Source organism: Neurospora tetraspora (genome assembly GCF_033439725.1).
Source record: "Neurospora tetraspora strain CBS 560.94 chromosome Unknown B0H65scaffold_4, whole genome shotgun sequence".
Lineage (NCBI taxonomy): Eukaryota > Fungi > Ascomycota > Sordariomycetes > Sordariales > Sordariaceae > Neurospora > Neurospora tetraspora.
The window spans coordinates 4,408,227-4,431,943 of record NW_026944386.1 but is presented as its reverse complement, the minus strand read 5'-3'; the positions used below and the strand labels follow the sequence as shown (position 1 = coordinate 4,431,943).

The 23,717-nt window shown below is 48.4% G+C and overlaps 6 protein-coding genes across 6 annotated transcripts; 1 reads left to right on the top strand and 5 right to left on the bottom strand.

Moving 5' to 3' along the window:
- Positions 1–2,281: 2,281 nt before the first annotated feature.
- B0H65DRAFT_549336 (uncharacterized protein) lies at positions 2,282–2,890 on the bottom strand (the record flags this gene model as incomplete). Its single annotated transcript, XM_062829653.1, has 2 exons — positions 2,282–2,451; positions 2,560–2,890. 2 exons carry the CDS (start codon positions 2,888–2,890, stop codon positions 2,282–2,284), a joined length of 501 nt encoding a protein of 166 aa, XP_062682268.1.
- Positions 2,891–3,542: 652 nt separating this feature from the next.
- B0H65DRAFT_574815 (uncharacterized protein) lies at positions 3,543–5,176 on the top strand (the record flags this gene model as incomplete). Its single annotated transcript, XM_062830595.1, has 6 exons — positions 3,543–3,573; positions 3,642–3,826; positions 3,889–3,982; positions 4,168–4,325; positions 4,586–4,674; positions 4,756–5,176. 6 exons carry the CDS (start codon positions 3,543–3,545, stop codon positions 5,174–5,176), a joined length of 978 nt encoding a protein of 325 aa, XP_062682267.1.
- A 2,768-nt stretch (positions 5,177–7,944) lies between these two features.
- B0H65DRAFT_211364 (uncharacterized protein) lies at positions 7,945–9,313 on the bottom strand. The gene is made up of 2 exons (XM_062821936.1): positions 9,283–9,313; positions 7,945–9,177 (listed from the first exon to the last, which is right to left on the bottom strand). Exon 2 carries the CDS (start codon positions 9,083–9,085, stop codon positions 8,168–8,170), a length of 918 nt encoding a protein of 305 aa, XP_062682266.1. The 5' UTR covers positions 9,086–9,177; positions 9,283–9,313; the 3' UTR covers positions 7,945–8,167.
- A 604-nt stretch (positions 9,314–9,917) lies between these two features.
- On the bottom strand, positions 9,918–10,759 carry B0H65DRAFT_589235 (uncharacterized protein). Its single transcript, XM_062831023.1, has 2 exons — positions 10,245–10,759; positions 9,918–10,172 (listed from the first exon to the last, which is right to left on the bottom strand). Exons 1-2 carry the CDS (start codon positions 10,471–10,473, stop codon positions 10,120–10,122), a joined length of 282 nt encoding a protein of 93 aa, XP_062682265.1. The 5' UTR covers positions 10,474–10,759; the 3' UTR covers positions 9,918–10,119.
- Positions 10,760–11,740: 981 nt separating this feature from the next.
- B0H65DRAFT_589234 (P-loop containing nucleoside triphosphate hydrolase protein) lies at positions 11,741–16,595 on the bottom strand. The gene is made up of 2 exons (XM_062831022.1): positions 16,175–16,595; positions 11,741–15,889 (listed from the first exon to the last, which is right to left on the bottom strand). The coding sequence occupies exons 1-2, from the start codon at positions 16,268–16,270 to the stop codon at positions 11,942–11,944; spliced, it is 4,044 nt and encodes a 1,347-aa protein (XP_062682264.1). The 5' UTR covers positions 16,271–16,595; the 3' UTR covers positions 11,741–11,941.
- Positions 16,596–21,900: 5,305 nt separating this feature from the next.
- Positions 21,901–23,382, bottom strand: B0H65DRAFT_467273 (uncharacterized protein). The gene is made up of 2 exons (XM_062826901.1): positions 22,505–23,382; positions 21,901–22,440 (listed from the first exon to the last, which is right to left on the bottom strand). The coding sequence occupies exons 1-2, from the start codon at positions 22,908–22,910 to the stop codon at positions 22,172–22,174; spliced, it is 675 nt and encodes a 224-aa protein (XP_062682263.1). The 5' UTR covers positions 22,911–23,382; the 3' UTR covers positions 21,901–22,171.
- Between the last annotated feature and the right edge of the window lie 335 nt (positions 23,383–23,717).

Here is a 23,717-nt window from a genome sequence, read left to right as displayed (position 1 = left end):
GGACTCTGTACTAGTGCTATCTGGAGGATGTCGGTCATAGGTGAGTCGAAAGGTGTTGAATAGGCTTTGGCCTATGTCGGTGAACAGCTCCAGCCGCTCATCGTGAGGAAGGGAAGGGAGGAGAGGTCGGTTCATCGGAAGAAATAGTTGCATTATGTCGAGTTGCTCGTTGGAGTAAATGGGTCGCTTCACTGAATACCGTATAAGCGTGCATTCTTTATTGGACTGCATAGAAGAAGAAACTTACTGTCATCCCTTTGAGTGCGCGCACCCAGAAGGATATCTTCGCTCCTTCTTTATAACCGAAAGTTATAATAGCCCCGCAGATAGTGCTGGTCCCAGAGAGGAGCATCTGGGGATCGAACCAAAGGGACCAGGCCGAGACCGGGTGCCCAATAGCCTTGTGGCGCCAAATCGCATTGCTTACGAGGCCTAAACATGAAGCCAGAGATCAGTTGTGAGACGAGGTACGAATGACTTTATGTGACTAGATTGCGAACTCACTGGCAATGCCCACCAGAATTGAGCAGAACGACAGCCAGGGGAAAAGCCGGACCCCGTTGGGGACCCAAGGAGGCCAACCAGGCAAAGAGAACTTCATCGTGGTGCTTGGCGTCGAAGAAGGGCAAGGAAAGAAGAAAAGAAGGAATGGAGATAGGAAATTAGGAGAAATGGAAAGAAAAAAAAAAGAAGCAACAAACGCGGCTGTCGAAATCGTTCCCTGGCGAAGGATAACTCTGTATTAGTGCTCACGATGATGGCTGTTTGTTGGAAGGCGGCGTTCATCATGCTTGTGCAAGATGTGGATGCGACAGAGCAAATTGGTGAGGTTGAGTTCCGGGAATTGAATGGGTTTGTTGTCTAGGAACTCCCGGTACGCCTTCGATACTGGCTCGCCCCCCTGGAACGTGGTAGAGAATCGGGTTGATCGCATTTGCGAGGGTGAAAACAATCGTCACTAGAGCATCAAAGTATCAGTAATGCACCAAGACAAACTCAGGTAGACGGAACAAAGTAAGCGACACAGTTACTTACACAGGGCTGTCCGGAGGGCCTTCCAGCGGAACAGAGCCTTGACGGCTTCCCAGAAACTGGTACTACTGGCCCAGATGTGATTGAGTTCGGTCAACTAAAACGGCCTTCCGGTGGTGTATGGCCTTGACAGCGTTGATACAACTGGTTGAACCCATCCAGACGTAGTCATCCCTTCGTCGACCAAGGTCACCCAGAAGTTTATAATGACGGCTTCTTGGAACGCCCAGTTCATCATGGTGGTGCACGACGTTGATCCGAGAGAGAGCAAGTTGTACACGTTCAGTACGTAACTGATATATGGAAGCTTGGGCGCTTCCGCGCGCGGCTTTCCGTTGACCATGAAAATGATGGCAAGTTCGAAGCCGACGACTAAAGCCAGAGGCCAGTTGTTAGACTGGGGACTAATGATTTTGTTGGGACTGGATTGAGGACTTACGGAGACAAGTTAGAAGCAACAGGACAACCGACAGCACCGGAGTGCGCCGGACACCAGTTTTCCATGGCAAGCTTGCCATAGCGCGCGAAGTGGAAGGGGGCGGCATGGTACAACGAAGGGCGACGGCAGAACAAATCGGCGGTCGACTCTATAGTGCTCACGAGAAACAGATGGGAGAAGAGGCGGCCAGTAATAGTGGCTGTATCGGCGTGGTTTGGTTCTTGCGAAAGGTGACGGCAGAAGATGTCAGTGATGGACTCTGTAGTTCTCACGAGAAGAAAAGGGAAGAAGAGGAGACGGGGAAGATGGAAAACAGGGCTGTTTTAAATACTGAAGACAGAGGACCAGCAAGTGGGAAATCCAGGCGGTGATTGGGCACCAGGGCACAGACTGGTGTGGTTCTTTCCTTCCCAACTTGTGTCCTCAAGTTGCCGTCTTGGATGAAGGCCCGATGGTTTTCCGATGGTTCTTTCCTTGTACCGGCTCGAAAACTCGTAACAAAAAGTAGATTACACCAAACACTCCTGACACTCCACCGTTTCCATGGTACAATACACGTCTGGTATTGTCAAACGATCGTTTAATCAGCTGGAAAAGGCCAGCCATTTGTACAGTAAGGCCTTCATTTGATGATGATACCCCCACTGGAGTTCAGCTCAGGTGTTTTGTCGCCATTGTTCTCGGTGCCAGCCATGGTACCAGTATTCCTTTTGCAGCTAGCAGACGTCCAAATGTCCAAGTTTCGACACACATTCTATCAGCATCATGATGGACATCCCCGTATTTTCCTCCGTACCCCGTCCTGATACGTTATTCGGCTTGTACCCTTGTGTCGGGCAATTCTTCGGCAGCAACGAGGCCAATATTCGGCTGGGGGGGTGGCTGCTTCAAAGCCCGACGACTCCGACGAGTAGTGGCAGTGACGAGGTCTTCCTTCAACAGCGTGCGGCAGAAATTTATCGTCTCGGGGAAGACCACATCTGTTTAGTTCGAATGAGTCTCGTTAGTTTACCTGGACATGGTTTGGTTCGATTGTTTTGCGCAAAAAATCTTGCAAGCCAGGAATGCACGATGACACGAAGACGTACCGAAGGTGTAATCCCACCCACAATTAAGCCAAACCTGGCCGTCTAAAAGCGCCTTGTCCATAATTGCTGACCCCTCGCCGTCACCCCCCCTACACAAGCATTTGTAGTCGAAGAAGGTATCGTTGCTGGTGGTGACGACGCAGTACGCATACTTTCGCTCCTCGTCATACTCGATTCCGGTCATTACCCTCGCGATATAAGGCAAGTAAGTTTCGGTACAGTCGGAGAGGTTGTACTTGGATAAATCAAGTTGGGCAGTAGGGAGGCCGGTAGGAGTAGCGCCGGTAAGGGCAGCGCCTGTAAGAGCAGTAACGGTGGGAAGAAACCTCATGGTAGCAACTTCGGAGATGATGGGAGATGATGTGAAAGACTGGGGGGCTTGGTGGTTGAAGTTGGAAGGAGAAAGGAAGCAAAGGGAAGGAGGTATGAAAGCAGTTGGGTGGTCCCTGCTATTTAACTCTGGGAGGAAAGTACACTGTTCTCGCTTCCTGTGATTTTGCGGAAATACGAACATCGAGCGGTGCAGGCACGGCCGGGCATAAATGTAGAAGCAGCAGCGGACTGCAGCCTGTCCGGAGCCCGGAGGTCCCGGGTAACATACTCGGGGCAAAATTTTCCTTCTTCGGTAAGGTAGCCAAGTAGTACCTCATTACTTCCTTGCATTCATACGAACTTGCTGCGTCGTAACACCTTTGACTGGGCTTGCCCATTCACTCGGACTCCTTCACAAGTAGAGGTATATAAGGCACCCCATTTCCGTCCTCCCAACCTCTTCTTTTCCTCTTCTTCTTCACCCTTCGAGAGCACTTGGAGTTGACATCTTCTTTGCTCTTTTCATCCTGTGTGTTGTCCGAACTTGTCTTTTTGTCCTTTCTTTTCCTTTTTCATCCGAACTTTTCTCTTCGACCTTCCTTTCCACCACAATAAAGTTCTCGTGGTCTTCTTGGGTGCCCAACGGGGTCCGGACTTTTCCATACATCTCGATGCTGATCCTGATTCTGGCGGTCATTGCTTGTAAGTCCGCAATCCAGTCACATGAAATCACTAGTACCTGATCTAACAACTGGTCTCTAGCTTTGTAGGCACCACAACCAATTGTGTTGTGCGGAACCAGGCCATCGGATATCCGGTGTTAAAGTGGCTCACTTGGTTTGACCCGAAGACCATAGCCCTATATATGGCAACGATTTCCGCGACTTTCGCGGATATGGGGTTTAGACAGGGCGGGGTGATCCGGTTCTGGATCAATGCATACCAAGGACTGAAGGTAAGTTTCTTCTTCTGTGCAGTCTACCTCTATGAAAGAATGTACGCTCATACGGTATCCAGTTGACCGACCTTCACCACGTTTGGGCGAGCACCACCGGTCTCCTCGGAGCCTTCAAGGCTCTGTTCCGCTGGAAGGCCCTCTTGACAGCCCTGTGTAAGTGATTGTGCCGCTCACTTTGTCTCGTTTACCCGAGTTGGTCTTGGTGCATTCCATTGCTGATACTTTGATACCTACTCTATTGACGATTGTCTTTGTCTTCGCCAATTGGGCAAACCCATTGCTATGGAATCACTCCATGTACCAAGGGGACGCAACAATTCCCTTCAATGGGATCACAGACCTTCACATCACTCCCGACGTCATGTCCACCGGCACATTGTTCGGGACCAGATTCTCCCTCGCACACCCGGCTATGACGGCCTACCGTGACATGTTGGCGCGAGAGCCCATCCGGTTCGCCCAGGAAATTTGTGATGACTGTATTTTGGTTGTTCCCGTAAGTTCCATTCCACAATGGTGGTTTCTCGCGATCATAGACAACTGACATTGCCGTAGGGCTTCGGATGATCCCCGACGTGTTCGGTGTTGGCGAGCCAAGATTACGACTTTTCATCAGAACTCCCAAGTGACGGCCCGGTGAACATGTTCTCGATCAGTATCACTGATGACTGGGGCCTCCTGAACGGCCAGTTAAATGGCATAAAAACTATTTTCAAGTCGTCTACAGGGTGCAAGGGTAAATATATTACCCGGCAGTGCTCCCTCGCCCCTTCAATCGTCTCGTACGCGTTGAACATCACCGGTGGTATGACAGAGTATAAAAGGGGAAAGACCCTAAATGTTGCGTATGTGGCCAATGTTCTTATCCATTTAGCCCGCACTTGAAGTGGGTTCATGAAGAGGAAATAGGCTAACGTATTTCGCAGCGAGGACCACTATGTCCCCCAGCCCTCAAACTTCGTCTACCCCCAAGAGGATTTGTCATCGATACAACTCCCTCTACCTCCGACAAAATCGCTCCTCTCAGGCTATTTTCTTCATGATGAGCGACTCCAACTCTTCACCAAAATCGGGCAGAGCCTCTACAATACCACATTCGGGGCCGTACGTGGATCACACTGGTGGGCCCTCGGCGATAGTACTACGGATATGGGTGCCAGCTATTGGGATTTTATCGCAGCAGGCTACGCGAATGCACTCCCCGACCTCCAAAAAGAGCCCTCAAACCCATGCAAAATGGGTTTTGATTCACCAATGGACGATATTATCCATATGTACCACGAGTTGGCGCTGAGGGTCTCCGTCATTACTGCCATTGACAGCAACACAACGCAAAGCCTCCCATAATTTGGGGAGAGAACCGAGCGTCATGGTCATTGGTTGGGGACGGAGCCATGGTCTCGCCTCAGTTTTATTGGGGCTATAATTACGAATGTCGTCCAAATCCTCACCCTCTTTCTTACTTGGTGGGGCTGGTGGGTTCTTGATGAAGGGCACACCATGAGCCCGGTTGAAGTTGCGAGAGTTTTTGCGAAGGAGGTAACTATGGGCTTGGTGTTTCCAGAGGAGCGACGAGAGGGGAGAGTGGAGGTTGAGAGAGGCGTGGAGGCTGAGCATGAGGATGAGAATGTTTAGAGGGTGTTATGGCATTGGGGTATATACCTGATCATGTTGATCGTGTGCTAAGTCATGTATATAGTTTTATCCACCCCCGACAAAACCTTATATCCCGAAGACATTATCCCATATACTAAAGACATTTTCCTTTCTCATTATACTTGGTCCGATCTTATTTTCAACTAGTTGCTTTCTAGTCTCATTTATTCTCTGCCTGCTCTTCTCCCCTTCGCTGAGTTATCTTGATAGATCGAACACCAAAACGGTGTCAGAATCCGCCGCAAAGGGACGGAAAATCCCATCCAGATCTCACCTGCTTCTCCCAAGAACGCAAGGGCGGTCATGGGCAGAATCTTAGAAGCCGTAATACTGTGACTATGCCGAGTTGCTGGAGAAACTGCCCTGTTGTGCCGGTGAGGTCTGTCGAGTTTCTCGGAAAAACAAGGCACAAGTCCCGGTACTGAGTGGACAACCACCAAGAGCATAGGTACCTTAGGAAGACTAAAAGTTTAGCAGAGGGATCTAGTAGGATATAAAAGACAATTGCCATACAGACCTTAAGGTAGAAATAGCCATGCTTGGAGTGATCTCGTTATATGTTTGGAAAAGACGGTGCGTGTAAATTGGGTGTGTGTGTCGGTAGTTAGTGTTACTCAGAGAGATATCTATCAGTCCCCAGATAATTCAGCTTATTTCTCCCCATTCCTTTGCAGCTGCCCAATCAAGCTCCATTGTGATGACCGTCGTACTCTTTTGGAGTGACCTTTCTTCTTTCTTCCTGATGCCTTCAGGCTGACAGATTCTCTTTGACCTTCTTGGTGATTTTTGTTTTTTTTCTGGTTCTGAGTCTGACGTTCTGTCTATCCCCATTCTACAAAACTCCGTGCAGCATGGCCTTGATCTACTCCCTTCTACAAGTTTGTTGTAGTAATGGGTTGGTTTGGCTGTGTTTTGTTGTTTCGGCCCATCTCAGTACCGATTGGTCACAAGAATAAACCAAACATGGGTCATGGACAGTCCAATACCGTTTATTTTAGTTAAGAAAGGCCGTTGTAAAACCGTGATATGCATTTGTAGTTATATGCTGGAAGCATGTTGGGAAGAGTTTGAAAGGGATTCTTTGATCATGGAAATGTTCCGAGATTCGGTCGACAGGTTTAATAAAGATCTATGAATGCGTGTGAAAGTTCCCGAACGTGTGATATGTTGGATAGACCGTGACTGGAGCAGGACAACAAGATGGAAGTCTCGCCTAGATCTTCTCAAACTGTTCGCAAAACTTCTCAATTGCCGGGAAGACTACATCTGTTCAGTCACACAATGAACCTCGTTAATGTTAAATACATTCCATGAACGAGAACGACGAAATCAACAAACGCAAAAACAGGAAGACGCACCAAAAGTATCAGGGGCACCGCAAGTCAAGAAGAAGAAGATGATCCCGGCAGACTTGATGGCGGTCCCTTTGCCGCCTCGAGCCTTACACAGACATGGCCAGTGCCACCACAACGGTAACATTTGACTCCCTCTAACCTTGGAAACCTCAAGGTCTCCGATTTTCGTGAGCGCGACGCTTGAACACCATGTCAGCAGTTGCTTTTTGTCAGAAACTGGAGGCATGTCAAGGCTTACCGCGGCCAAGTAGAAGTTTATGACTTCATCGTCAATGTGCGACCTAACCCTTGCACAAATATTCGCAACAATAATGGAGAAAGCGAAGAGGGGTTTGAGTTTGGGGGCCCAGCCCATAATTCCCTCCGTTTCCCGGAGCAGCTCTGGGGGTGCCCAAATAGTGAGGGCTATCATAATCGAGAAACCTAAAGCCAGGGTAACACCAATTGTCAGAATAAATACTAGGTAAATAGAAACTTTGGGTTTAATTTGACTGCATTATGAACGACTCACAAATAATGGCCGCACCAATCGCGAAGGTCCAGAGGACGAGCCACCACCGATGTGCACGGGTCCGGGAATCCAACCAAGCTCTTTCCTCGGGGGTTAACGGTGGCATTGCGGGCGGGCGGGCGACAACGACGTAACGTGACTGGAAGAGCGGGAGTTTGATGAAGGTTGAAAGGTAACCGAGGAAAATTTGCCGGATGATTTTTGGATGACAGAAGATATCCACGGAGTAAGGAAGCCAGAGCACGAGCTTACATGTATGTGGTACTTTCCTTCCCAAGTGTGCGTCCGGTTGCTGTCTTCGATGAGGTTTGCGATTGTTCTTTCCGTTTCGACGACTACATCAAATACATCCGATCACAAACTGCGTAATCGATTACACATCTGGAGTCGTTATTTACCGATTCAATCCGTTCAACAACGCCTTTCATTAGAGCTACATAGCTTTTGTTCGAGATTAATGACTTGCCTAAAGCTTTTTTATGTGTCCAGTCCTCGCTCTTGCATCTCGCAAATGTATTTTGCCTCGTTGACGTCCTGTTGACCATTGAGTGGAGGAAGGCATGGTCGAGGTCAACAGGCCGAGGGCAAGAGTGTGAGAACCTTGATGGCCATTTCCCTATCGATAAGGCCGATAAGATAAGGTATGTCTGACGTCAACGTCAGTCGCGCAACCAGCCGAGCCGGTCACACAAAACCTATGAGTGCCTTGACAGAGACGGACTGACGTTGGGATTTCCAGATAGAGTGATATCATACAAAACATTTCTCCTTCATCAATGTACAGGTACCCTATGGTTGTCCTACTACCCCGTCCGTTCATGTCTCCCGCCCGTCCTCTCGGTATGCCCCGGCCAACTTGATCTGTGCTTCCACACTCGTGGCCTCGTCTTTGTCCTCAAATTTCACAGTAGGTGATACTCCCCAGTCATCCCTACCTCTGACACCACCGCTGTCCCATAATTCGAAGTCCATTGCATCAACTCGTCCCTTATCACACTTCCATCGGGTTCCCACCTTCACAATTTGTAGTTCTTCTGACAACAAATCTCTGAGGTCTCTATGCCGCATAGCAGCTGACTCGTAGCTCCAGATGCTGGAAACCTTCTCAATCGCATAGGCGATTGGAACTTGCTGTCCTGGTGGAAGCGACTTGACATGTTCCAGCATCTTGTTCACCCTCTCCCGGCGGGCAGCCGCAATCTTCTGCCGGGCAGCCGCAATCTTCGCTTCGGCTTCCTTTCGTCTTCGTTCCTCTTCCCATCTCTTTTCCGCACATTCCTTGCAGTACGAAGTATACGTGGCCCATACGGTCACATGGTCCTCGGATGCTAACTCGTGTGCTGTGGGGAGTAGGTTGTGTGCTGTGGGGTTGACGTTGCAGATCTCGCAAATGGGACTAGGTTCTTTTCCAATGCCATCATCCCAATCACAATCGCAGTCTTCGCAGTCGTCACCGGTGCAGCTCCAGCCCATGGCGTAACCTTCGTAGTAGGTGCGGCATACCGCGCTGGCGTGGAACGTTCTGGCGAAGTTGTTGGGGCTGAGTGAGACTGTCGGAGTATGGGATCCGTCTTTCCGTACTCTATCGGCAAAGGTAACCGATGATCTTTCCTTGCTCTGGAGAAGAAGACTGCATCCTGCAATGGCTGTGTAGCTACTTCTGGCGCCTGTTCTGAGCAGCCTAGTCGTTGAGATGCCAGGAGCCGCTCGGAGGAAGACCGCTGATGTCAACATCTTGATGTGCTCTCCGGGTGCTTGGAGGAGGACGGCTGGCTGGAAAGGGCGGGGCTGAAAGCTCGAGATCAGGATTCTACTCGTGCTTGATGCTTGCGCTACAGTCAGCTTGAGGAATGGTCAGAAGTGAGGACGCGTCACCATAAGGTAGGAGTGGCAGTGGGTTGAAGCGGTTATGCGAAAGGGGCGAAACGTACTTACAAATGGGAGGAAAGGCGGGAAGATGCGAGGTATGTGCAAATGGGCGCCAACAGGACCGAAGGATGGGTGGGCGGAAGGCAAATGAGGCCAGCGCTAGGTCGTTGTCTGATGTACTCGTCAGGTCTACAAATAGGCGCCGACTAGTGGTGGGATGGCTGTGTTGATGGTCGCAGAGGATTGTGGTGAGAGGAAGAGGGAGGAAAGATGGCTTCGTTGTCTCGAGAACGCCGGCTTGTACCCCGCTCGTCGCCGACCAAGTGAAGGGAAGTTCGCGTCGGTAAATCAGTCAGCCATTCAGACAGCCTGGAGATTTCACGCGGTTGCAAACGCGTCAAGAGCTGCCAATAGGACAGCCAAGGACTTTATCAAGAAGGTCGGGTAGCACCCGACAGGCGTCATGGAACCTCATCTTATCGGGCCTTATCGCCGACGGTGGCCATCAAGGTTCTCTTTGGTTTTTGTCACCATACCCCAAGATGGCAGAACAAAAAGAGGAAAGAGAGTTCGAGGAAAACTTTTCGGTGAAATACGAATCACGGGACGACAGGAATTGGCGTCGGATCAATAATGTGATTAGAAAGGTAGATCAATAACATTACATTCATTACGTGATTTCCATCAAATGTCACCGCCACAGTTCAATACTGTCCCAGCTTGCGTTATGTTCTTCAATGTTGCTTCCTCTGGTAGCTCGTCCACAGCACACACCACATTTTGTCCGGTTCGAACACAGAAGTCTCATTCGTCGTCCATTGCCTTGTCCAAAGGCCACAGCGTAGCTACCAAGCTTCATAGGTAGACTCGTAGGTAGACGCAGATACAAGAAGCCCACTTTAGGAAGCATTAACCTCGTCACAGAACTTCTCAACAGCAGGGAGGACTACATCTGCAAGTCACAAACAATCTTGTTAGCATCCGCACTTCAAATGAAACATCAAGACACCAAGGCAATACGTACTAATAGCAACCTCACTCCCACACTTCTCCACCACGCACGGCGCGCCAGCTGAGGCGATAGCCTGCGCGTTGTCCGGGATGCAGATACATTTGTAGTCGGTGACCGAGCAGTCGGTGGCGGAGGAGACGGCGTCGGCGATGCACGGCTGAGCGCACGCGGGGATATCGGAGATGTCTTGGGCGGCGACGAGGCCGGCGGCGAGGGTGAGGAGCATGAGTAGGAACTTCATTTTGACGGCGGGCTTGGGGTTTAGAGAGGATGGAGAGGTGGTGAAGAGGTGGTGAAGAGGCGATGAACTGGTTGGCAGGTAGGTATTTAAGTAGGTACGGAAGAGGTATTGGGTGAGGGGCTATGGACGAGGGCTGGTACTTGGTTCTTGATGCTGGATGCTGGATGCTTGGAAACGGAGAGAGAAAGCAGGATGTTGTGTTCTTTTAACTTTTTTCTTGATTTCTTGATGGTAGTCTGGTTCCTGCAATGCTGGTCTGCCAGGTCCGGGCGGCATTGTGTCCGAGGCCCGGGCCATGCTAAGAAATCCCCCCCTCGTGATGTGCAGTGGGGAGAGTCTGGGGAAGTCGTCACGAGTTCGTGCTTGAACCTTGAATCCGTGGAAGATCATGCGAACGAGTGCTTCAGTTCAAAGCGCCATGTACACACCGTTTTTCCACGTCCCCCGGATTTAGTACTGGCTAATGAGATTCTTCCTCTTACAAGATCTCGGTCTGCTAGATAATTGACAGCTGAAGATTTTCTGAAGGTCGTTAGTTAATCTGGGGTAATGTGAATCGATTGGTCCAAAAGTCATGACAGGAGAAACTTCCAAGACGTTGATCCTCACAAGATATTCGGCTGCGAAGAAAAGTCCACCTCGAAAAGCCCATCTCTTGAGGTGTCCCAACAACATGACTTTGATGGCTTTGTCAAACAGAAAAAAGGGATAAGTAAGCTTATCCGGATAAGAAGTTAGATCGTGGTCCCCCTTTGTCAGTATCGGTCCATGTCTTTTCGAAGGTGACAAACACTTGGGTCTTGGGTGCACGGCGTTTCCAGTCACAACTCCAACAGCTGTCATCGCTTGCAGGTCCCTTCACCTTCGTGTTCAAACATTCATACTTCGTAGCGTCCAAATCCGGGACAACCATCAAAGCGGGAAATTGCCATGGCATGATTGCATTGTTGACGAACGCCGCGCGCACCAACAGTGTTTTCAATACCGGGCCGCCCCGCTTGCCAGCCGTTTGACATCCCACTTCCTCTTCTCTCCCTTCAAATGATACTGAAAAACAAGGAAGATGCAACTGATTGATGATGGTGTAAATTCATATTCTCGACAATGGTGAGAGCTGTTGTCCCGGAAGAAAACAAGGCAAAGATCTCGATTTCAAGAAGTGAGGGTTTTGTACCCCGCTACTCGTCGCCTACCGCAGATACCAAGCGTGACTTGCATCATGCACCAAACCGCCAACGAAAACATTGAAAGAAACGAAAGGAATTTGATCAAGACTAACATTACGAAATCGGCTAATAGTACTACTAAGGGATATGGTATCATGACTCAAAACCCGTAACAACAATACGTATCACATCAATAACTCTTTTTCTTCCATTGCATCCATCCATCTCTTCCTTCCCCAACCATTCACCACCTTTCATCGCCCCCTCTCCCATCTCCACCACCTTAACCAACACCAGGGCACTCACTGCAACATCTGCTGCATAGCATTAACCCGATAACTCTCCCTCCTGCTCATCAACTCGCCATGAGTCCCACTATCCACAATCCTCCCGCCCTCCACCACAAAAATCACATCCGCCTTCTGCACCGTATGCAGTCTATGCGTAATCGCCAACACCGTCGTATCTTTCGCAACCTTATCCAGCCCCTCCTGCAACGCCGCCTCGCTCGCCGCATCCAACGCACTGGTACTCTCATCCAACAACAACAACCTCGGCTTCCTAACCAGCGCTCTGGCAATCGCCAGCCTCTGCCTCTGGCCACCGCTCAATCTAGACGCCGAAGCGCCGCATTCTGTTTCGTACCCCTCGGGAAGGGAAGCGATGACGTCGTGGATGGAGGCAAGACGACAGGCTTCTTCGATTTCGGCATCGGTAGCTTCCGTGCCAGGGCGTGCGCCGAGACCGACGTTGAATTTGACGGAGCCGTCGAAGAGGGCGGCTTCTTGCGGGACGAGGGCGACGGAGTCGCGGAAGGGGTTGGCGGAGGATTGGGAAGAGAGGTCGACGCCGTCGATGGTGATGGTGCCGGATGTGGGCGCGTAGAGACGTTGCACGAGGTTCATGATGGTGGATTTGCCGGCGCCTGAAGGGCCGACTAGACCGACGAATTGGCCGGGTTGGATGGTGAAGGAGACGGAGTCGAGGACGGGGTGGTCGGGGCGCGAGGGGTAGGCGAAGGAAACGTTGGAGAAGGTGATTTGCACGCCGCACTTCTTTTGGGCGGAGAGGTGGGAGGCGGAGGATTCGCCGGTGGCTTCGGGGTCGGGTGAGGTAGGGGAAGAGGAGGAGTCGTGGACGTGGTCGTTGGAGCCGAGGCCGATGACGCCCAAGATGCGGGAGATGGCGAGACGGGCACGAGAGAATTCGGGCGCGAGAGAAAACATTTGGCCCCAGAGCTGGGCGGACACGAGCATGGCGACGAGGACGATGAAGAAGTCGCGCTGCGAGTACTCGCCGTGCATGATGCGCTGCGAGCCCCACCAGTAGGCGAAGGCGTAGACGAGGAAGGAGATCGAGTTGGCGAGGGCGAGCCAGATGTTGGTGAAGGCCGCGGCCTTGACCATTTCGTCGCGGTTGTTCTTGAGCAGGCGCTCGTAAGAGCCGAGGACCTCGTGCTCGAGCGAGAGGGCGGCGATCGTCTTGATGGTCTGCACGGCTTCGACGGCCACGGAGGTGGCTTTGTTGAAGGCCTCGGCGTGGCGCTCTTCGTAGCGGGCGAGCATGCGGAGCTGCATCAGGCCGGTGCCGAGGAGGATGGGCACGATGGAGAGGCAGACGATGGCGATCTTCCAGGCGAAGATGTGAGACAAGATGATGGCGGCGATGAAGTTGACGCAGATGGAGAAGACGGTGCCGATGGTGGAGCCGGAGAAGGCACCGACCGAAGCGCTGTCCTTGGTGATGATGGTCAACAGCGACGACGGGCTACGGCCCTCGGACTGGTGCCACTGCACGCCCTGCTCCATCAGAGAGCGGAACGAAAGCACGCGCATGGCGTAGAGGAGCTTCTCGGCGATGAGAGCGAAGCACGACCAGGCGGCGAAGTTGGCAAAGAACTCGACGCAGGCAAGCATGAAGAGAAAACCGCCAAAGAACATGCCGTGGTAGAGGACCTTTTCCATGGTGCTGCTGCAGGCGTTGAGAGCGCTGATGGTGAAACCGAACAGCACACCAGATCCGGAGAAGGTACCGCCGACGATGACGGCCGCGAAGATGGCGATCACGAGCCAGCCGAGACTGGGACGGAGGAAACGGCCGAGGGACCGAATGACGCTGCTCAGGGGACGATTGGTGTCCAGGCCGGGAATCTCGTCTCCACTAGGAGCGACGGCCTCGGCGGCAGCGGGAGCGGGAGCAGGAGTGACAGCGACTTGAGAAGCCGAGGGCTTCTCGACGGAGGTTCCGGTGGCGGAAGAGGAAGACTCGATGGACTCGCCAGAGACAGACGAACCGGCCTCGGCCTTGTGAGCAGTACCAAGGGTCTGGAGGTTGGCCATCTTGGCGAAAGCACCGTCCTCCTTGGCCATAAGCTCGTCGTACGATCCTTCCTCGATGACGTTGCCGGCTTCCATGACAACGATCTTATCGGCGTTGCGGATGGTTGACAGGCGATGGGCAATGGAAATGACAGTCCTGCTCTTGGCAGCACGGTCGACGGCTTCCTGGATGCGACGCTCAGAGGCAGAGTCCAGGGCTGAAGTGGCCTCATCGAGGAGAAGAATCTTGGGATCACGGATCAAAGCTCTGGCGAGGGCAACACGCTGGCGTTGACCACCACTGACCATGGAACCAGAGGGACCGGCATAGGTGCCGTAGCCCTTCTCGAGACGTTCGATGAAGCTAGCGGCATCGGCCTCGGTGGCGGCATGCTGGATGAGATTGATGATCTCTTCGACGAGGGGACCAAAGGTGCTGACGGTGGCGGGGTTGATGGAGTCCTTGCCCTTCTTGGCCAGGTCGGCGAGCTCGTGGCTGTGGAGGATGTCCTTGAGACGCTGGTGTTCGGGCTTTGGGGAGTTGATGAGACCGAGAGCAATGTTTTCGAGGATGGAGCGGTCGAGCAGAGAGGGTTCTTGCTGGACCAGGCTGATGAAAGAGCGCAGGCTGCGGACGTTGAGCTCCTTGAGATCGTAGCCGTCCATGGTAATTCTGCCCGAGTTGGGATCCTGGAGACGGCTGATCATGGCCGCAACGGTGGACTTGCCACTGCCGGAAAGACCAACAATGGCAGTGTGCTTGCCAGCAGGGAAGGTCAGGTCGACGTTCTTCAAGACCAGCTGGTCAGGGCGGCTGGGATAAGAGAAGGAGACATTCTCGAAGCGGATCTCGCCGCGAGTCTCAAAGGGAAGGACGACGCCCTTGTCGGAAGTACCGTCGATGGGAGAAGGCTCCTCGATGTCCTTCATCAGTCTGTCGAAAGCAGCCTGGGCACCACCCAAAAGGGGCAAAAGAGGAGAGATGTTACCAAGGACGACGCAAGCATCGACCAAGATGAAGATGACAGTGTAGATCTGACCAATGGTCTCGCTGCCCTTGCCGGCCATGGCATCCGCAACCATGCGAGATCCTTCCCAGAAAGCCAAAGCGTTACCGGCGTAGGCGATGAAGTAGAGCAGACCGGCCTGGACGGCAGCCGACATGCCTCTCTTGATTCCCGCATCACGAGCCGTAGCCATGTGATCAGCGAACTTGGCCTCCAGTCTGGGCGCGGCACCGAAAGCCTGGACGACAATGACGTTCTTGAGAGCCTCGGAGGCGATGGACGAAGCGCTAGCAATGGCGCCGGCAGCCTTGATCATGTACTTTTGGAAGTAAGCACCGCCAACCAGACCCATGGCGAGGTAAGCCGGGATCATAGAGATCAAAATACCAGCCAGCTTAGCCTGCTTGATGAAAGCCACGACGTAGGCAGTGATAAAAAAGCTGATACTAGCCAGCAACACGCCCACCTTTTCCGAAGTACCAGCCTGCAGCGCCGCCATGTCGCCATGCAAACGCGTGCTAACCTCGCCACCAGCGGCACGGGTATCGAAGAAGGCGGGCGGCTGGCGCAAAAGAGCAGAGACATACTTGTTCCTGAGGCGGGCGGCGAGACGTTGGCTGATGAGACTCCACGAGAGCACGTAAATGTAGATGAGTGCGAAGGCGGCAATGGCGATGTAGACGATGATGAGCACCTTGTCGTTGATGTCGTGCTCGTACCGGAAGGGGTTGCCCTCGGCGTTCTCGACCGCGCACGTGGCGCCGTTCATGTCATCGACCAGCTGGCCGAAGACGATGCCCATGAGCGGGAAGGGCACGCCGGCCGCGATGGCGGAGATGGTGCCGATGAGGAGGAGGAGGTAGTCGGTCCATGTTGGGTCGGCGGCGAAGAAGATGCGGACGTAGCCAAAGAGTTTCTTGGAGAGCTGTGGTGGTGAGGTTTGGTGTTAGTATGTGTGTGTGTGTGTGTGTGTGTGTGTGTGTGTGTGTGTGTGTGTGTAAGAAAGGTATATCTAAAGTGATGGGTTGGTTGTGTTGAGGTGGTGGTGGTGGTGGATGGAGCTGCCGGCCCTTCACGACATCAACACCACCATATCGATAACCCAACCACTAGGCTAGGTCACTACCACCATGGGAGTCTCAATCGATATCCATATCATCATCGACATGATAAGATATCTATGAATCAATGGGTTGGGGTATCTACTAACCGGTTCCTTTGGCGGTGCTGGTGGTGTAGCAACCGCAGTCCCAGGTGTCTCAGGCGCTGGTGGCTTTTCAGCCAGGCCCTTTTCCTCAGCGGACATGATGATACCGCCCCTTTTTCGTCCTTGTTTGTTTACACACTCCCTTGTTTTGTTCACCTCATGCAGAGTTGGAGATATTTTGGAGAATGAACTGATAACAAAATGGGATAAAGTCTAGAAGGAGGGCCGGGACGTTCCGTGGGTTTTGGCCGACCGACAATGGATTGATGGATGAGTGAAAGGGTTGGGTTGGGTTTGGTATGGTTCGAAGATCCGAAAGATCAAAACCCCAAAAACAAAACCTGGCTGGATGGATGGATGGATATCCTGTCGTCAACACTCTTTCTTCTCTTTGGCTCCCAGTCCCATCCACCACAAAGTCCTGGGGAGGTGACATTTTTGCCTGGCCTGTCTTTCCCCCAACCGTGTTGTCCCGCCCCCTTTCGCCCACCGACTTGGCTGCAGCCCGGGCGGGTTCCCATGGGTGGGCTCTTCACTTCTCTGCCGGTGGATGCCCCGATGGAGTGCACCGTGTCACTGGTCAGCGGTCACTGTCGTCGTCGACCGACTTTGCAAAACCGATGCCGGGCTTGGCATGGGCGGATCTGATAACCAAAACAGGCCGGATCTGATAAAATTTTTCTTTGGCACCATCGCGTGTTGCCGAACTCCACTTTGTCGGCGGGGCGGGGACAGCAGGGAGCCAAACAAAAACATTCGTTGGCCCGTTGAAACAGAAATGAAAAACGGAAACGGGCAAAAAAGACGCAAAACGTCTTTGGTCATGTTGTGCTTCCCCAGCGGCCAGCGTCTTTTCCCCTTTTTCACCTCTTAACACCCGTGGCCAGGGAGCTTCTGCTTGCCTGCGGTTTCCCTGGCATTGCCTGGATTTTGAGAGGGAACCATCCTGGTTTTGCTCGTTTATCAGATCTTTTCCTCGTTTCGTCTTCGTCTTTTTTTCTGGTTGCACCCACCCCCTTGGGGTTGAAGGAAAGATCTTATCTGATCCGAGATTTTGATCCGATATTTCACCTCTCGAATACCAAGCCCGCCAACTCCACCGTTATTGGACCTCGGGCCGGGAGCTTCAATGGTTCTTTGTTCACCGCACTGTTGGCGGATTGCGTCCCATTGTTGATTAAGTTGAACTTCTCACTGCCCATTCGCAAAACTCTACTGGAATAGAATTTCCGGCTTCATCAAGATAAGTCTAGTCTACCAGGCCCATTCACCACTTCATCTACTATATCCAAGTCTTCTTAGTCTTCGGAATTCCCAAATTCACGACACCATCTCCAACTTCCAAGTGGACCTCCGTTTTCCAGATCCCACATTCCTCTTACGTACAAGACCGACAGACATGCACCGCTGCAACCCTCCCTGCTGTAACCCTGCCGCATATGCATGGCGTTTTCCTTTCCTCCCATTAACAGTGCGAGTTGCACAGCGGCAGGCACTGGATCAGATGTCTGCTCTTGCCTCCGTCTTTGCATTATCTGATGATCAGATAAAAAAAATTGCCTCCTCCTCACCCTTCTTGGAGATGTTGGGGGAGGCAGGGGGGGAGAGAAAGGGTGACGGCCCGGGATCGGATTTACGGTTCGGTCGACGGCGGAGGTGATGGAAGCGGCGCCGGGGTGAAAGGCGGAATGTTGACGACGAAGGAACACTGACTGGCCTAACTGAGAAATAGGCAAGTGCCAGCTGTTAACGTCAACGATGACTGTTTCTTGAGTTCTGCTTTTGGGCTGAGGTTACGGTTTTACTCGTGCATGTTGCTCCTGGGCTTGGATGGCCGATATCACTCGAAGCTGGGTCTTGCCTGGACACCTGTAGTCTATCACGATGCTAGGCCTTGGTCTCATTGAAATGTGAAAGTCACAGCTCGCACAGCTGTCATGGGGGTATTTATTGTAGAGAAAACCTACCCACACACACCCCCATTCCTATACGTATACACCTTCCCCTCCCGACAGCTGGCATATAAATATAGTCGTTTTATATAGTAAAATTGAGTTTTCTGATGTCTGATAAGCGGGTTAGATTCGCTAAATCTGTTAGAGTGCTAGAGTTATAATACTTTCGTAGTATTGAGTTTCGAAACCACGCGTTCAATATAAATCTAGCCGTATAGTTCAAATCTATCTCTTGTTTATTTACTTGGTGATTTCTATTCCTTATCGTCACTAATTACGATAGGGTTCTTATTACTACCCTTTCTCCTATACTATATAAAAACTGGGTTAAATTACTCTTGTTGTTAGCGTAGCTTTCTTTATAATATATATTGGTTGTAAAGTTATTCTAATCCTAACCTTTGTTATTTGCCTATCGACGATGTTTCTTATACTTTTCAAAATCCTATGCCGTTTTAATATTAAATAAATGATGAAAATATTTGTAATACCTATTAACGAAGGGATTGTAATACTAATATTATTTTTACCCCTATCGCTACTATATTAAAGGATGTATAAAATTAATTTTTAGCTTCACTTTTAGTTATAATTTAAAGTAATTAAAAAAACGATTTTTACGCTATTCTACTTATTCTCTATCCCTCTTGAAAGCTACCCTATATAAGGGTTCTATTTTATGAGGTAAATTCTTTAAAAAGTAGTATAGAGGAGGGGGGAGGGTATAAGGGGCAGCCTCCTTCTATTCCTATCCTTCCTTAGCGAAGTAGGTTTATTATTATTTATTTATAAATAGCTTTAGGGTTTTATTATCCTTAGCTATTTGTATTTATGGTTCCTTCTTATAGAGAGGAATAAAATCCTCTTCTAAATTCGACTTTTGAGAGTTATAACCGATTTCTACCCTATTAAAATAAGTAGCGTCGTTATATAGGATTACGAGAAGTAGTTATTCTTTAACGGGGAATGAGGATTGCTGTATAAAGAAGGGGGAGAAGGATTTCAATAAAGGGAGGAACGGGGTGTTAAATAAAATAGAGATACTAAAGTTAGAATCTAAGTCGATATTAATACTTCCCTTAAAGTTGAATTCAAAGTTAAGAATAACGATATAATTAATAATAGGGGTAGGCTCCCTTAGCTAATTAGGTTTTAGCTAGACTACCTTCCTTATTACCCTCTTAATCGCCTTTTTAGTACGTAATTGTATAGTTGTTTGAAAATTTATAGCGTTAAGAGTTTTAATATTATTGCCCAATTTATATTAGGAATAGTTATACGGTATTAAAGTTTATATAGGGGTAATATCTTTTGATTTATTGCGCGGGCTAATAGGTTAAGAGGAAGTAGGTTAAGAGGCGGGCTAGGAGGTAAATGGTTGTACGACGAAAATACGGTTTTTACTAAATAGGCTACCCTTATTATAAGGGCGACCTTTAGGTACCGTCTTAGTGGTTAATTTGAGGGAGAGATATTTATTTACTGAATTTTTTATAGAGAATTAATATAAGGATAACCGGATAGGAGATTTATGTAAATAGAGAAGCGTTACCCTAATTTAATTTAAATACTAATATAAATAATAATTATTCATAATAATTTAAATTATACTTTCTTTATATAAATATACTATTTCTATATCGTAAGTACAAAGTAGAAAATATTATTTATTAAAATAGCCGGTATAGGGGGAGAGAGGGACGCCGTTGTTGATAATTACGCCGTCGCGTATAGAAGGGAGTACTACGAATAGGAAATAATATTAGTAGTCTAATAAATTTAATACCTATAAAAATATTTCTAAATAGTAATTATTAAGCTAGCCAATATTAGTCTATTTAATACGTACCCGCATTATTAATTTACTAACAACCGTATTATAATATCGATATCAGTTATTAATATACTACGTATTAGCTTTGTAGAAGTTAATGAAACTGCTGCGAACTGATAATTAATACGATTTGAATAAGCTATTATTAGATTCGTTTAGCGATATAATCTTTTACTCGTAATTGAAATAATTTATTGTATAGTAGCCCGCCTAATTCTCTTTAATAGGGAGATAATTATTTGTGATATATTTAAATAACAGTTTCTATAATTCGCCGAACTTATTAATAAATATTACGTACGCGTGTTCAAAACTTTCTACCGAAGAATTATAAATTATATATTATTATATAAAGAATAATAAGGTACGTATAATAGTAAATTCGCTCTTGTAAAAGGATTTAAATGCTTTATTAATTCTCTTCATTGTACGTACTTTTTTATAAAGATATACGAACTTGCGGATATTGAAGGTATTTTAATTAATATTGGTATTATTATTTAATTCGTTTAATTCGCTATTAAATAAAGAATATATTTCCTTATTAAAATTCTTTTTACCGTTACTGTCGATAATTAATATGTTGTCGTCCCCCTTTTCCTTATTATTTTACTCTCCCCCTACTACGGGTGGGCGCTGCTGGAACTTCTCAATATTTTTAATAATATTATAATTGAAATAGTAAATATATTGCTATAGAATAATACTATTAGGGAAGAAGAATTATAAAGCGCTAATAAATTATGCATTTCTATTAATTATAACGACGCCTGGCAAAAGGTTTTTATAGCGCGCGCTATCTCTATAATTTAAGTAATAAAATAAGTAAATCGCTTTTCCTTTTTATTATTAAAAACCGTTTAGAATATAAGTATAGAAGTCTTTTATATATTAGAATAATACTTTATACTAAGGGGAGGTATTAATAAATAATTTTATATATAGTATTAAGTATAATTATAAATAGGCTCCGTATTTATATTTTACGTCATTAATTTATGAATTAAAAGGCGTTCGATAATATAAATTTTTCGTCGTCCTCTTAATTAATATAATAGTGCGCAATAATTTTATTGTTCTTTAATACCCTTACGAATGCCTATATATCCTAATACTCTATTCGAAATAACTGTTTAAATCATAGCCGTATATTATTGAAGTTTTTATATATAATAAAAAGGTGTGGGTACAAGTCTTTAATTAAAGAATAGACGGATCGGATAATTAATTCCCTTCTTTCGAATAGAGTATTAATTTAATTAGCTGCCTCTAAATTTAAAAAGAATATTTTCTCTTATAATAAAAAATGGGTATTGAGGTATTTAAATAGTGGGTAGCTATTATAAGTATTATTAATTATAATTAGAGTTTATTGCTAATTAGTTGCTGCGGTCGCAAATATCGTAGTATAAAATAGGTAATTTAGAACGATCTTTTTAAACGTTCGTTATTGTTTACTTTAGGGATTTGTATGAGGTTACGGTCGATATGAGGTATATTCGTATTAGTAGAAGTAATGAGCGGTCGTATTATATATTAGGTAATTGGGGTTCTTAATTTTATATTTGTAAGAATATTAAATTATAATACTAAAACGATTTTTCAAGTAGAAAGTTATTAAATTGTAGTAAGCATCGGTAATAGTATTTTTAGGAAGGAATGTAGTATATAATATAATTATTTCTTATAGATTATGGTAAAAGGAGGAATTAGATACGAAAGTAGTGATATTATCTGTAGGTAATAGCGTATATAATACTATTTATAAATAATCTAATTAATTAAATATAAAGAAAGACAATCGAGGTACGTACGATTAAATTATATACTATTAATATTAATAATATAGTATTATAATATTATAGTAGATCGATGTTGTGCGTATAAAAGTTGTTAAGTTTGTACGACCCTAGAAATCGAGAAATTTTAATGAAATATTACGTATATTAAAAATGCGAAATTTAGCAAGTAAAACGGGTCTTTTCAATGCAGATGTTATGAGCTGGTACGAGCTGTTAGGGTAAGGGTTATGTATGGAGGGTGTGTGCGTGTAGGTTTCGAGGTGTGTGTGGGTAGGTTTCGAGGTGTGTGTGGGTAGGTTTTCTCTTATTGTATCCTTCAAATCGTACACGCTCTTCACATCATATCAGCGTGCAGTACTGATGCGTACTTTTTATCCTTCCCTACACCTTTCCCATTGATGTTCATCCCTTACAACCCAGTCTTCGCCGGGGTCTTGATCATGAGTGGCACCTCAACATCCGTTTCCGTCCCCAGCACGGACTTGCTATGAATCACCCTCGCACTCTCCTCCGGCACCCTCACGAAGCCCATCTTCTTGTACAGACCCTCAGCAGACGCCGAAGACTCCAAGTAGATGGGCAGATTGCTGTCGTTGCTCAAGTTGATGAGCTGCTTGACAATCATCGCGCCCGCACCACGGCCCTGATGCTTGGGGTCTACCGCGATGGCGTGGACATCTGTCGCAACACATTAGCTCACCAAACCTTCCCACAAGAGTCCATGAAGTTGAAAAGGACCTACAAATATAAGACCCATCACCCATAACCTTCTCCCTAGCCTCACAAAGCGGCGCAAGCACCTGATCCGCCCTCTCCCTCTGCTCGCCCTCCAACCACGGAATGCCAGGATACGCCCTCTCCTCTTTCGTCCTAGGCTTGATGAACACATCGCACAACGCCATGCCGACGATCTCGCCCGTGGCAACGTCCACGCACTTCCACGTGTACTGCGACTCGGCCTTGTGCAGCCATGCTAGCGTTCCTTCCGTGTGCGCCTTGCGGAACTCTTCAGAGGTGTAGCCGCCGGGAAAGAGGATCTCGAGGATCTTGCGCCCGTCGGCGTCGGCGGTGAAGGCGGCGAAGTAAGCGTCGTAGACGGGCTTGATGTCCGGGATGAGGGCGGGGAGGACGGCGAAGGGGGTGGGCATTTTGGCTGTATGTCTGATGTCTGATGGAGGAGGCTTGGGGATGTCTAGGTAATCTGATCTGATATGATCTGAAACGAGACGATACGATCTGGTGATACTGATACGGATCTTGGTCGGATATCGGCTGTCGTATGTCTAGGCTTGCTGCAGGTAGGGTCCGTCGCTATGGATTCGAGATCTCGGGGTCGGATTCAGTTCAGTCGTGGAAAGCTCAACATATCACATCGAAACTTCGTTCGCAGGGGAAAACCATGCACACCCATCACCCCTAGAAATACTACCACCTCCGGCATCGCCAACTGCGTCAATCAGCCATGGAAACCATTGAAGCCAACCACCGACGCGCGTCGCTGTTGGCCAACATTTCGGTACCAGTATTGATCACTATCGTCTCCTGCGTCTCCAACAAGCGCAACATCTTTGAAGCCTGCCCTGCCAATTCCTGCTTGCAGAGCGGATTTGCGGGTCACACGCAGAGTACACTAGTAACGGACTATGGAGTGGAAGATGTGCGGATACGGCCTTGCGGCTTTTGCGGGCTTTGAGAGTGATTGTGGTAATGATCGTCGCTTTTTATGGATGTGACGCTGGAACGGTCCTCTCCTCCGCTTTTTGGCGGCATTTTGGTGGTGATGGTATGTACCGAAGCCGGCGGAGTTGACGGTTCGATGAGATACTGCACAGGCACTCGATCAACACTCAACCACAACACACGACACTCACAAGGGGAATCAAATCAACATGGCAAAGGTTGATGGCGTTTCATCGCGTGGTGGAGGTTGCCGGCGCAGAAGAATCTCAAAGCCG

Coding starts and splice junctions, on each gene's coding strand:
- B0H65DRAFT_467273 (XM_062826901.1), bottom strand. CDS start 22,910: ATGCCCACCCCCTTCGCCGTCCTCCCCGCCCTCATCCCGGACATCAAG. Junction 22,441..22,504: donor GGGTGATGGGTCTTATATTT/GTAGGTCCTTTT, acceptor GTGTTGCGACAG/ATGTCCACGCCATCGCGGTA.
- B0H65DRAFT_589234 (XM_062831022.1), bottom strand. CDS start 16,270: ATGTCCGCTGAGGAAAAGGGCCTGGCTGAAAAGCCACCAGCGCCTGAG. Junction 15,890..16,174: donor CAGCACCGCCAAAGGAACCG/GTTAGTAGATAC, acceptor TCACCACCACAG/CTCTCCAAGAAACTCTTTGG.
- B0H65DRAFT_211364 (XM_062821936.1), bottom strand. CDS start 9,085: ATGTTGACATCAGCGGTCTTCCTCCGAGCGGCTCCTGGCATCTCAACG.
- B0H65DRAFT_589235 (XM_062831023.1), bottom strand. CDS start 10,473: ATGAAGTTCCTACTCATGCTCCTCACCCTCGCCGCCGGCCTCGTCGCC. Junction 10,173..10,244: donor TGGGAGTGAGGTTGCTATTA/GTACGTATTGCC, acceptor TGTGACTTGCAG/ATGTAGTCCTCCCTGCTGTT.